The sequence below is a fragment of the Bubalus bubalis genome, chromosome 2 (assembly GCF_019923935.1).
Source record: "Bubalus bubalis isolate 160015118507 breed Murrah chromosome 2, NDDB_SH_1, whole genome shotgun sequence".
Classification (NCBI taxonomy): Eukaryota; Metazoa; Chordata; class Mammalia; order Artiodactyla; family Bovidae; genus Bubalus; species Bubalus bubalis.
The window spans coordinates 181,959,154-181,973,005 of record NC_059158.1 but is presented as its reverse complement, the minus strand read 5'-3'; the positions used below and the strand labels follow the sequence as shown (position 1 = coordinate 181,973,005).

The following is a 13,852-nucleotide window of genomic DNA, read 5'->3' as shown; positions in this document are numbered from 1 at the left end:
TGTTCCGGAGCCCCATCACCATGTCTAGGGACTCCATAGACTGTGAGCTTCGAGAGAGAATGAATGACATTTAGTCCAACCCACTTGGAGCCAGATCAGAGAAGGACGCCTCTGTCTTGAGCTGATGTGGCTGAGCATCCACAGGTGTGGCTGGAGCTGCCGGCGTCTGTAACCTAAAGGTGCCCCGTGAGGGCAGCACCTGTGGCCCTGTACTGTTATCTCCTGCAGATTGGCTGTGTGACTTAGGCTGGATGCCTTTCCCTCTCTGGTCCCACAGCTGTCTATTGTCTGGGCACCTTTGAGGTTGGGTCAGAAGCTGCACCTTCTCATGCCTGCCCCGACCCCTGACTTCTGACCTCTCTTTCAGCTCCTTCGGCCGTGTCCATCATGCACCAGGTGAGCCGCACCGTGGACAGCATCACCCTCTCGTGGTCCCAGCCCGACCAGCCCAATGGCGTCATCCTGGATTATGAGCTGCAGTACTATGAGAAGGTACCTGTGTTCCTGGGTGCTGCCCCCACCCCGCCCACCTCATGCAGGCTGGTCTCTGGGCTTCTACCATCCAGCCAGACGAGGCAGGCCAGTGAAGCAGAAAGAGCCCTGGCCTCAGCTCCGCTCCTCCCTGGCTGTGAGACCTCAGGCGGGTGCCTTGACTTCTCTGAGTCTTGCTTTTCTGGTCTTGGGCATCAGGGCACAATCAGTTAAATGCAGTGGTCACGGCCCTTTCCCCACTGAGACCCCTTTCATCTGGACCCTGAAGGGCCTGATATTCTGAAAACTGGTTTTCCCAAAAGCTGCATTTCTGAAGTTCCAATTAGTTGTGTATCCATCCTGAAGCAGAGGTTTGGAACTGCTCAAGAGAGCTTCCATACAGGGGGAGAGGACGGAACCTTCTGCCCACGCAGCTCTGATTCCAGCTAACACACCTGTGTGCATTTGCCTGCGTGCCCTTTGTAGGGGGAACAGGGATCTCTCCCTGAGCTTTTAAATCAGACCCCCACGACTCCCTTAGGGACTCAGGGTTGGAAGCCAATGGTGTCGAAGAAAGAGCTCTGGACAAGGAATGAGGAACTGTAGGTTCAAACCGCAGCTCCATCCCTAAGCAGCTGTGTGTGACCTTGTGCAGGCATCTTTCTCTGAGCCTCAGTCCCCTCTCGTGTCAAATACAAATGAGACCACCTTTCTCAGGTAGGGGGTCGCTGTGCAGGTGAAGGAGAAAAGGCAGGTGTGGTGCCCAGCACGGTCTGGCCCTCAGCAGAGATGAGTACTGAGTATGCTTTCCCTTCCTCCCTTTCCTGCCCTGCCTGCCTCTTGGTGAGCAAGGGCTATATAAGACCAGGTGAGCTCAGCATATCTGAATGTGGAGGCTGCCCAGTACAGAGGCGGCGGGGGAGAGGGCAGCTGAACATCAGAGGCCCAGGGAACTCTTGACTGATGGCTTTCTTATCTGCCCCCTGAGGCCGTCCCAGGGAGCCACAGAGACGACTCCTGAGAAAGGGGTCACCGGGCCCTCATTCAGACTAAGGTGTAAATGACTATAGGAAGTACACTAGTTAAGAGTAAGCCCACTGGGAAATAGAAAAGGATGGAAAGGCTTTCCCTGACTGAAAGGAAGAGAGATGGAGGCAGTTTCAGCCAGCCAGGCTGGAGCCCCGCCTTCTGAGGCCCTGCCCAGCCCTTCCACTCTGTTAACTCCTGGCTCAGCTGAACTCTGGTGAGTCTCGGAGGTTCAGCAAACATCTGTCCAACCTCACCCAGCTGGCTTGTGATCATTGCCTTGCTCATCCCCTCCTCTCAGCACTGCATTCCAAGAGACCAGGGACCACAACTGTCCCGTTCACCGCATTCTCCCGGGGCCCTGGGGCTGCCTCCAAGGAGACACTTGATAAGTGTTGGGCAAATGAACAAGTGAGTGAATTCCTTCCTGCAGTCTTGGTGGAGGGTGGAGTCCTTGCCTTGTCTCTGCCATGTTCCCCTCCTGGCACACAGTAGGCACTCCAGGTGTTACTGGATGGCCTGAGCCCAGATGACGGGAGGCAATCAGCTTCTCCCTCGCTGGACCATGGAGAGGCTTGAAGGAGCTGGGCACCCAGCTCCCAGGGTGGCTGGACCAACTGCTCTCAGGCCGAGGAAGCCCCTGGCTTTGCACAAGCCAGCCTTCCCACCCCCTCTGGCAGAGTTAGCTTAACAGCCCAGAATTTAAAAAAAAAACAAAAAAAAAAACTAATTAAGAAGCTTTATGATTAAATGAAACTGAAAGTGTTTGTCCCCAAAGATGGGAGCGGAAATGAGAAATCCCAGTGCAGGTCCTGCCTACGACCCATTTCCTACCGAGACGGGAGGGGCTGGGGAGGCTGACGGAGGTATGAACCCGAGGCAGCTCTGCCCTACTTTCTGCTGCTGCCCAGGCATCCCCCGGCCCCTACCAGGGGTGGCAGGACCAGCAGGCCCTGCAGCCGCCGCAGTTATCACCTGCTCACCTTCCCTGCGCACTCACTATGTGCTGAGCATACCACCTCTGGTAACCCCATTCCTCCTCGCAGCAGTGCGATTCATCCCATTAGACAGGAGGGAAAACTGAGGCAAGGAGTTGTGTGACCTGTCCAAGAGCACCCAGCTGCTATGTGGCGGAGCAAGGATTTAACGCTCTGCTCTTACTATTCACCTGGCCCTCCTGCCTCCCAGTTTTCTCCCAGAGTTGTTCTAGGATGACTGTTAAGAAGTGGATAGGACCAGACTCTGATGGAGAATTCTAGGCACAAGTGATGAGAGCGGGGCAGACCTGAGGTACAGCTGTCAGCCCCTCCTCCCAGGGCCTGGGTGCAGAAAGAGGCAGCTTGGCTCTGCCAATGGGGAGACAGACGTTGGTTCACTCAGCATTCACTGTCATCAGCTTTGGACTGGGCCCTGAGCTGGATGCCGGGTTCACTCAGAGTAACCAAGCTTGCCTGGAGACCTGAAGACTTCACAGTTCAGTTCAGTTCAGTGGTTCAGTCATGTCCAACTCTTTGCACCCCCATGGACCGCAGCACGCCAGGCCTCCCTGTACATCGCCAACTCCTGGAGTTTACCCAAACTCATGCCCACTGAGTCAGTGATGCCATCCAACCATCTCATCCTCTGTCGTCCCCTTCTCCTCCTGCCTTCAATCTTTCCCAGCATCAGGGTCTTTTCCAGTGAGTCAGTTCTTCGTATCAGGTGGCCAAAGTATTGGAGTTTCAGCTTCAGCATCAGTCCTTCCAGTGAACACCCAGGATTGATCTCCTTTAGGATTAACTGGTTGGATCAGTCCAAAGGACTCTCAAGAGTCTTCTGTAACACCACAGTTCAAAAGCATCAATTCTTCAGCACTCAGCCTCCTTCACAGTCCGACTCTCACATCCATACATGACTACGGGAAAAACCATAGCCTTGACTAGACAGACCTTTATTGGCAAAATAATGTCTCTGCTTTTTAACATGCTATCTCGGTTGGTCATAACTTTCCTTCCAAGCATCTTTTAATTTCATGGCTGCAGTCACCATCAGCAGTGATTTTGGAGCCCAAAAAAATAAAGTCAGCTGCTGTTTCCACTGTTTCCCCATCTATTCGCCATGAAGTGATGGGACTGGATGCCATGATCTTAGTTTTCTGAATGTTGAGTTTTAAGCCAACTTTTTCACTCTCTTTTACTTTCATCAAGAGGCTCTTTAGTTCTTCTTCACTTTCTGCCATGAGGGTGGTGTTATCTGCATATCTGTTATTGATATTTCTCCCGGCAATCTTGATTCCAGCTTGTGCTTCATCCAGCCCAGCATTTCTCATGATGTACTCTGCATATAAGTTAAATAAGCAGGGTGACAATATACAGCCTTGATGTACTCCTTTTCCTACTTGGAACCAGTCTGTTGTTCCATGTCCAATTCTAACTGAGTTGTGGATGTGACTGGAGATGGAAGACTTCACAGTCCAGGGGGAAAGACAGGTGCAGACACAGCCATTAGACAAAATGTGATACAAGCCATAGAAAAGCCAGCAAAGTTTTCGGGGGGACACCAAGGAAATACCCATAATTCTGGTGTGGATGAGAGGAAGTCTTCATTTAAGTGACAGTTGAGCAGAAGCTTGAAAGATGCTAGGAGTTCACCAGACAAGTGATGAGGGTGGGGTTTTTCTGGGCAGCAAGAACAGCCTGTGCAAAGGCCCCAGGGCAGGAATGTGCTAGCAGCATTCAGCGAACAAAGAAGAGAGTGAAGAGTCACGGGAACAAGGGAGAGATCAGGAGGGGAGGAGCTTGGGGAGGGAGGCGGGTTGGGTTGTGGTGGGTCTTCCAGGCCTTTAGGGTCTGGATTCAATTTGATAGAGTCTGATAGGAAGCCATCAGGAGATTTTGGAATGATGTGATCTGATTCATATTGCTTTAAAGATTCCTATAACTTGCCACATGGAGAATAGACTGCAAGGGGTTCCCAGGGACACAGGTAGACCCAGCACAGGGCTCTCATGGGATACCAAGTGGGAGATGATCGTGGTGTGGAGTTGGAGGGTTGGCAGCAGAGGTATGAGGAGCTGACCAATTCAACCAGTATTTCGGAGCTCAGAGGACCAGGGAAGCGTGAAGGAGGACTCCTGGTGGACGGTGGTGCCTCTTCCTCGGGACAGATGCAGGTTTTGTGATTTGCAGGTATAGGTTCGGTACTTGCCAGGGGTATATGTGCTTAGTTGCTCAGTCGTGTCTGACCCTTTACGACTCCATGGACTGTAGCCCGCCAGGCTCCTCTGTCCATGGGATTCTCCAGGCAAGAATACTGGAATGGGCTGCCATTTCCTCCTCCAGGGATCTTCCCGACCCAGGGGTTGAACCCGCATCTCTTGCGTCTCCTGCATTGGCAGGAGAATTCTTTGCCAGGGGTAGGGAGGTGAAGTCAAGGACAGACAAGTGTGCAGCCAAGTGTGCAGAGGACACACGCAAGTGAAAGGTTAGGATCCAGGAGAATGGCAGGGTTTAAGGAGAGAAAGAAAAAGTTGTGGATGAACGTCTCAGAGGAGACACCAGCAGAAGGGTAGGAGGAGAATCAAGAGGGGTTTCTGCCCCTGGGCCCTCAGGTAGGGCTGTGACATCCCCGCACCACCTCTGCCTTCCCGAATCAGCCCCACTAGGGGAGGCGCGGCCAGTCTGCTGGGAGCGGGGGCGGGGCGGGGGATTTATTTCTAGGTAAGCCGGCTCTCACCAGCACTTCAGAGTCCTCCTGGTGCCTGCCATCGATTTCTTCCTCCCAGGTAGGGAAGTCCGAACCGAGCCCTGCCGTCCCGTGTGGGCCCCACCCCCCAGCCTTCCCCCTCCTCCCGGCCTTCTTCAGAAAGGGCTCTTTTGGAGCGGGTTCTCGCTTGGCCTTTCCCCAGCTCCACGGGGATTTCCCAGCCTGCCCGGAGCCCGGAGCGGACAACCGCTTCGCAGGAAGGCTTCTGGATGCCGCTGACGAATGGCGTTAGCCAGACCGGGGCGGGCCGCTCCCATTGGCTCCGGCGTCCCAGGGGAGGTGGCCTCCTTTGGCAGCCGCCCCAAAGCACACAGTTCACACTCCCCTCGGCTCCCCCAAGAGCTCAAGAAGGCTCATTTGTGAGGCGGATGGGCCCGCGTAGGCCACATCAATTTATGTGTTTATTCAACAGAAACTTCTACTTGGCAGAAGTGGAAGGGAAGGATATTCCAGAGACAGCGAGCAAAGGTGGGGGGAGGAGGGGGTGAACCATGAAAGGCCAAGCTGCACTCAGGTTGTTGCTGAGTGTACGTGGAGCAGTAGCGGCATGGAGATGCTTGTTCACTCACTCACTTTTGCATGCACTCATTCATTTAATGAACATTGGTGAAGGCTTATTCTATCACATGTTGATGATAACCATGATGGCGGTAGCCTCCGTTCACTCTTTTGTGTGTTAGGGGATGTTCCGTTGCCAAGTTGTGGCCAACTCTTTCCGACCCCGTCGACTACAGCATGCCAGGCTTCTCTGTCCCAAGTTCATGCCCGCTGAATCAGTGATGTCATCCAACCGTCTCATCCTCTGTCACCCTCTTCTCCTCCCGCCCTCAATCTTTCCCAGCAATCAGGGTCTTTTCCAATGAGTCGGTTCTTTGCATCAGGTGGGCAAAGTATTGGAACTTCAGCTTCAGCGTCAGTCCTTCCAATGAATATTCAGGGTTGATTTCCTTTAGGATTGACTGTTTTGATCTCCTTTCTGTCCAAGTGACTCTCAAGAGTCTTCTCCAGCACCACAGTTCAAAAGCATGATTCTTCGGCACTCTGCATTCTTTATGATCTAACTCTTGCATCTGTACATGACTACCGGGAAGACCATAGGCTTGTCTATGCTAAAAGCTTTGCCCATTTTTTCCTATTAAACTTCCACAGCCACTCTGTATAGTATATAGTGGTGTTATTCCACTTTAGAGATGAGAACGCTGAGACTGGGAGGGCTTAATAAATGTACCCGTGCCTCATTGGTCTACTGTGTACGGCCTCAAACTAAGTGCTAGTGAATTTCATACTAAATTTCTTCCCATAATCCATCGTTGCTTAATCTTTATTCAGATAATGGAACTTCAAAGAGCGAGAAAAAAGAGAGTGGGGAGAGGGGAGGAAATCGATGGCTCTAGACAGTATCTCCAGTGTGCCAAGCACTGCCTGATCAAATTTTATCTTCACAACAACCCTGAAAAATTGGCATTTATTGCTCCATTTTCCGGAACAGAAAACAGGGGCTCAGAGAAGTGAAGGGTTTCTCCCAAGATTATAATGCAAAGCAATGGAAGAACTGGCATCTGAAATGACTTCCAGTCCCCTGCATGGCTCAGACAGTAAAGAATCTGTATGTAATGCAGGAGACCCGGGATGGATCCCTAGGTTGGGAAGATCCTCTGGAGGGGGAAATGGCAACCCACTCCAGTATTCTTGCCTGGAAAATTCCAGGGACAGAGGAACCTGGCGGACTACAGTCCATGGAGTCGCAAAGAGTCGGACACAAATGAGCAACTAACAAACATACCAATCCCCTGCTCGGTCCTGTGTCTGGTTTTAGAGAAGGGATCCACTCAGGTTAGTGCCTCAGCTTCCCAAGGCAACTATGCCTCTAGCAGTTCCCTCCCATCTACCTCATATAATCAAAAACTTCTAGCCTCTCTTAAGTGGGGACCCACCTAGTATGCAGACTCCAAGCCCCTTTTCCGAGCCTGAGCCCATCCCATGTTGGACAACGACACCTACTGGCCAAATCTGGTACTGCGCCCTAGATTTCACAAATGAATCGTCTTAACAGTTTAATTAATATTCATTCATTCATTATGTCAGTAGTTAGTGAGCTCCTACTGTGTGCCCAGCCTGAGGGTCCCAGAGATAAGCCAGACAAGCTCTCTGCCCCAGAGATCCCACAGGCTTTAGAGAAGACACGTTTATATCAGAACGATGGGTAGGAGAGGAGACAATGGACCTGCAGTCTCTGACTGGGACATTTGGGAGGGCTCCCAGGTTTCCTTGATAGCTCAGTTGGTAAAGAATCCACCTGCAATGCAGGAGACCCCGGTTCAATTCCTGCGTCAGAAAGATCCCCTGGAGAAGAAATAGGCTACCCACTCCAGTATTCTTGGGCTTCCCTTATGGCTCAGCTGGTAAAGAATCTGCCCATGATGCGGGAGACCTGGGTTCGATCTCTGGGTTGGGATGATCCCCTGGAGAAGGGAAGGCTACCTACTCCAGTATTCTGGCCTGGAGAATTCCGTGGACACAGTCCATGGGGTAGCAAAGAGTCAGGCAAGACTGAGCGACTTTCACTTCCACTTTCCCCAGCCAAGGTAGTAACTGTGTTGAGTCTTGAATGATAAGTAAGAGAACTGCCGGACAAATGAGGAAAGTATAGTTCAGATGGGCAACAGCACTTGCAAAGGCTCAGCGTGTCCAGGGAAGGTCAGACTGGCAAATAAAATACAGGAATTTTCTTTTAACGTTTTAGTATACCTCAAAGAATGCACAGGACATGCTTTACTAAAAATTAGTCATTGTTTAGCTGAAATCCAGATTTAGCTGAGCATTCTATTTTGTTTTGTTTTTCTAAATCTGGCAACCCCAGCAGGGAAAGGGGAAGCAGCTACACATGTCTGGAGCCTAGAGGACCCTGGGGATGTGGCAGGAGAGACCAGCAAAAGCCGAGTCATGGAAAGTCTAGAATTGGGGAAGGACTCTGCATGCAGGCCCCTGTGCCTGGTCCAGGGGAACAAAATACAGCCCCTTCCCTCTGGAGCTTACTGTCAAGGGAGAGACATAAGCCTGGGCCCAGGGCAACGGAAGATGGCAGAAACCCCCTCCTATGGTACCAACAGCAAGTGTTCCAGGGCTCAGAGGAGGGAGACACATCTGGCTGGGAAATCAAGGAGGCTTCCTGGAGGAGGGGGCAGGCAACCTGGCCCGGGTAAAGAGACTTCGTATCTGCTGCTGCCCCCACATCCCAAGCTTTTTTGTACCTCCTTGCCTTTGTACCTACTGCTCCTTTCCAGGACCACCCTCCCCTTCTTTGCCTGGGTGACTTGTATTTATTAAGATTCCATTTCACTTCCCCCCACTCGTCAAGACGCTTTCCATGGCTTCATCTGCTATCCCCGACCCAGGCCAGGTCACATGCCCTTGGGCTCACTGTGCTTACCCCACCCGTGTAAGCCTTTCATACATATCAATTCATTTCTTTCTCTAAACAATCCTTTGAGGTAGCTATTATTATTATCTTCCCCATAATACAGATGAAGTAAAGGAGGCAGAGAGAAGTTAAGAACCTTGCCCAAGATCACAAAAGTCACAGAGTCAGGATTTGAACCCAGAAAGTCTGGCTCCAGTTTGTTGTTTTAACCTCTATATGATAATAACGCTGTAATTACAGTGTAGTTGTATAATTGTGTAATAGGATAGTAGTTACAATTATTATCTATAATAACATTGCCCACACCGAATTTGTTGCATGAGAGTTTTCAAGGGCTCTGTGTACCCAGACATATACATGCCTGACATGTACACTCAGGCACACATTTTTCTACATAAAGGTTCATAGCTTTTCATTAGTTTCTCAAAGAGGCTCATGATCCTCCAAGTGTTAAGACCTCCGCACCATTTGCTTTACTAAACTGAGCTCCCCAAGGAGGCCAGGGCTTTTGCTTTACCCACTGGGGGCCCCTAGTGCCCAACTCAGAGTCTAGTGCAAAGAGGGTATGTGGGGAGGGTTTTCTGGGTAGCTGACAGATACCTGAACAAGCACCATGGAGGCTGGTAAACATCTGCCTCAACTCAAGCACTCCTCCATTCTCAGTGCGCCAGCCAGATCTTTGTCTAGTCCCAGATTCCTCGGGTCACACTGGGCAGTGCTCAGATCAGAATTGGCATTCTGCATCTCTCAAAGGAGGGAACATCAGGTCCTGGGTATCCAAAGGCATGCGTATGTGAGGTGGTTCCATGCAGGAACCTGGTTTTAACTCCTAAGGCAGCCACCAACTGATATATGTGACCTTGAGCATCATTTCCCCTTTCTGGGTCTTAATTCTTGCCTTACTCAAATATGCTGAGGCTGAATGGGGGTCCTTCCACTTAATCCATTGAGGCATGGGGCAAAGAGGGGAATGCAGATGTGAATAAGGTGGACCCTCTCCCTGCTGTCTCTAAGAACTCACAGCCTCGTCTTCAGGGTCTGCACACAGTGGCCACTCAGTCTGTGTGTATTAGTCAGCTATTATTGGTATGATGCTGCAGAACAAACAGTTCCAACAATCCAGCAGCTAACGAGAAGTGGCTGTTTTTCCTGCTCATAAGTTTTTGTCTTTGGGTCAACTGAGGTGGTGCTGTTTCAGCCTAGGAGTTAGGTCAAGGATTTCCTCACATGTTTCCCCTTCTGGAAGTAGCGGTTACCCAAGTTAAGCCTCACCATGACAGATGGCAGAAGCCCAGGAGACCGAGTCAAATCAACAAGTGCCTGTAAAGCCCCTACTTGCATTACGTCCTCTAGCATATTCCAGCAGCCAAACCAAGTCACAGGAGCAAACTCGCCATCTGTGAGGCAAAGAAATACCTCCTGCCTTCTTTTGTGGGAAGTGTTGCAAACCATATGCTGAAGATGTGGGTATGTCATTCTGTTATAGGGAAGGAGTGAAGACTATGGAACCACAGAATTTGTCCAGTAGCCAGACCTGCCCCCAAGTGGCAGGAGGAGGTGGTGGACTCTGGGCACAGCCTCACTAACTGTTTTCTCTGTTCCTTGGCAGGAGCTGAGTGAGTACAACGCCACAGCCATAAAAAGCCCCACCAACACGGTCACTGTGCAGGGCCTCAAAGCCGGCGCCATCTATGTCTTCCAGGTGCGGGCACGCACCGTGGCAGGCTACGGGCGCTACAGTGGCAAGATGTATTTCCAGACCATGACCGAAGGTAAGCAGGGGCCAGAGCGCAGGAGGAGGGCCTTGACTCTACAGACAGAACAAGGGCTGCCGTGTCTATAAAGTGCCTTTGTGCGAATTAGCAGAGGCTCCCTCCCCTCCTCTAGATGTCATTCTCCCTCCAACCTGGGTGAGAACCCTCATGCACTATACCAACTGAACAGCCACATATGCAGGCACTGTTTCTGTGGCCCAGAAAGGATATGGACTCCTCCGTTACCATCATGTCCTTTCCCAGGACCCTTGGGAGCCCAGCCTCAACTTGCAAAGCTACTCTGAGCAAGCCACTTCCATTCCCTGGTCCAGTTTCTTCTCATCTATAAAAATCAGCGTATTATATTCCATCTGAGGGAGCAAACGTATCTTATCCATACATCACTCCAATGACACGCAGTCGGATTGAGAAGCATTCTGAAGCGACATCTGAACTCAACAGGGAGAAGTGCTGGGATGCATTAGTAATGTCTTCCCTGGGCAAGAGAGCGGGAAGTTGCAGCCCATGTGCCTTGTGTCTCCAAGTCTGGGACCACACGTTCTCTAAGCACCCTTCCTGCTCCAGTAACCTTTCAGAAGCCGCATCGTTCAAGAATGCAGGCTCTAATGCCTGACAGATGGAAATTACAGAGCTGATTGAGCTCTAGCTGTGTGGTCCTGAGTGATTCATCTTACCTCTCTGAGCCTCAGTTTTCCCATTTATAAATGGGGATGATAAGAGCTAACTCATTATCAGCATCATCATGAAACTAGTGTCAGGAAGAGGGTAAATGTACAGGTTCTAGCACAGGGTTGGCATTAGGCCTCACATGGTTAGTGCTCACCAAAGTAGAGTTAAGGTCATACTTGTCATTGCTGTGAGTCTGGGGGTCTTTTCCCCACCAGCCAAACCCCAGAGCAGAATATTTATGAGCAGACTGCAGCGTCCCTCCTTAGCATCTGCTTCAACCCCTGGACATAGGCCTCAGCCTGTGCCGAGTTAAACATTTCAGGGGGCTCCTGGACCCCTGAATTCTTGTCTTATCACAAAAATCCTCCCTTATAGCTCCACCGTCACTTCTAGTACTCAGCTCCTCTGTAAAATCCCCCTTCCTCATGGCCAGAGTTTTTCACCTCTCTAGGTCCTCTTGTATGTTGGTTGAGGGTCACTGACCTGGGGACTGGGGGACTGTCCCAAGATCCTTATTAATTCAACAAATATGTGCTTGTGCTAAGGATGCAGAAATGACCTAGTCCTTGACTTCAGCAGGCTCCTGCCTGGGAGGCAATGAGGAGTAATAAAAATAAAGTGTTAAATAATGAAGATCTTGATGCCATTGAGAATGCACTGAGGGGTTTCCAAGAGCCGGAACCAATGCTGAGTGCATTTTACACATTATCTCGCTTAAGCCCATGGCCTTGGGTTAAACAGACCTGGGTTCAAATATTGGCACTGGCCACTGTCTAACTGCGTAAACAGGCAAGTCACGATTTTGCCGAGCCTCAGTTTTCTGATCTGATAAATGGGATAATTACACGTAGTACGTCATAGAACTGTTCTGAGAATCACACAAGGTACATACCTACCCATGATAGGCTCTTAAAAACAATAATAGTTAATATGTACTGAGTACTTACTATGTGCTACAAGTTACTCTAAGTGGGCTTTTTTTTTAATGTATTTATTTATTTGGGGCTGGGTCTTTGTTGGTGCATTCGGGATTTCTCTAGTTGCAGCGAGCTGGTGGCTGCTCTTCATTGCTTTGTGTGGGCCCCTCACTGCAGCGGCTTCTCTAGCTGCGGAGCACCGTCTCTAGCGTGGGCAGGCTCCGCAGTGGTGGCACACAGGCTTAGCTGCCCCGTGGCACGAGGGGTCTTCCCACACCAGGGATCGAATTCATGTCCCCTGCATTGGCAGGCACATTCTTAACTACTGGACCACCAGGGCAGTCCCACTCTAAGTGTTTTATGCAAAAATCCTATGATGGGAACTATTATCCTCCCCACTTTACAAATGAGGAAACTGAGCCACAGAGATAAGTCCCTTTACCAGAGATCACACAGACAGCAAATGGCACCACTGGGACTGAAACCCAAGGAGTTTGGCTTGAGAGTCTGTGTTTTGACCTGCCTCTGTATATGTGTCAGCTTATTATTATTCAGTTCAGTTCAGTCGCTCAGTTGTGTCCGACTCTTTGCGACCCCATAGACTGCAGCACGCCAGGCCTCCCTGTCCATCACCAACTCCTGGAGTTCACTCAAACTTATGTCCATCGAGTTGGTGATGCCATCCAACCATCTCATCCTCTGTCGTCCCCTTCTCCCACCTTCAATCTTTCCCAGCATCAGGATCTTTTCCAGTGAGTGAGCTCTTCGCATCAGGTGGCCAAAGTATTGGAGTTTCAGCCTCAGCATCAGTCCTTCCAATGAATATTCAGGACTGATTTCCTTTAGGATGGACTGGTTGGATCTCCTTATTGATTTTCACATCTACATTGAGATGTAGGCATTATTATGCCCATTTTATAGATGAGAAGCTGAGTGCCAGAGCAGTTCATGGATTTGTCCGAGGTTACTTGTGAGGTAGTAACAGCCAGTTCTCCACCTGAGGCTCTGTCTGGAGTGGCAGAGAGTCTAGGGATCCCAGGAGACCCAGGGCAGTGGGGATGCAGGGGGTTGTGACCCCCGAGCCAGGCTGAGAACAGCGCGCTGTGCTTCCTCTCCAGCCGAGTACCAGACAAGCATCCAGGAGAAGCTGCCACTCATCATTGGCTCCTCGGCGGCCGGCCTGGTCTTCCTCATCGCCGTGGTTGTCATCGCCATCGTGTGTAACAGGTGGGTGGTGTCCCCCTGCCAGGGCCAGGCCTGGGTTCCGAGAGGGCTGCCCATCCATTCTGCCATCCCTGAACAGGGTCTATGACCAGAGGGGGCAGGAGGGGCTCAGGGAGGCCCGGAGACCCCCAAGTGGCCTCCCACCACCTAAACGGCCATAGTTGGCAGTCCATCCCTTTGGTCAGGTGTTGCCCTGGACAAGTCCACGCTCCACGGAGGTGGCTCACCGAGACACTAATACTTCAGCGCAAAGGGACAGCTCCGAACAGTGGGCAGGAAAGACTGCATGATGCAGGACGCAAAGGGACAGCTCTGAACAGTGGGCAGGAAAGACTGCATGATGCAGGAAGCCAGGGAACAGTGAAGGGGAGTACAGATCACCCCACTTTCTGCTCTAGCAAAAGCCCCTCCATGAACAGGGCCAGAAGCAAGCTGAGGAGCTCAGCTGGCTGAGGTAGCTGGAAAGAGAGGGGACACAGACAGGGCCAGGTGTCTGGCATCCAAGGGACTGGCACAGCACGTGCAAAGGCAAGCAGTGGGACTGGTTCCTGGACTTCTGCTGAACTTAATGCAGAGACTGTCCCTTCTTCCTTAGAGCTTTCTAC

At 51.0% G+C, this 13,852-nt stretch overlaps 1 protein-coding gene across 3 annotated transcripts in view; it reads left to right on the top strand.

Moving 5' to 3' along the window:
• EPHB2 (EPH receptor B2) overlaps positions 1–13,852 on the top strand; it is a 226,802-nt gene that overhangs the window by 182,071 nt on the left and 30,879 nt on the right. For all 3 annotated transcript variants that reach the window (XM_025278758.3, XM_025278756.3, XM_044938132.2), the window contains exons 6-8: positions 368–492; positions 10,272–10,434; positions 13,142–13,250. In XM_025278758.3, coding sequence (XP_025134543.1) covers positions 368–492; positions 10,272–10,434; positions 13,142–13,250 — 397 coding nt within the window. The remainder of the gene's footprint in view (positions 1–367; positions 493–10,271; positions 10,435–13,141; positions 13,251–13,852) is intronic.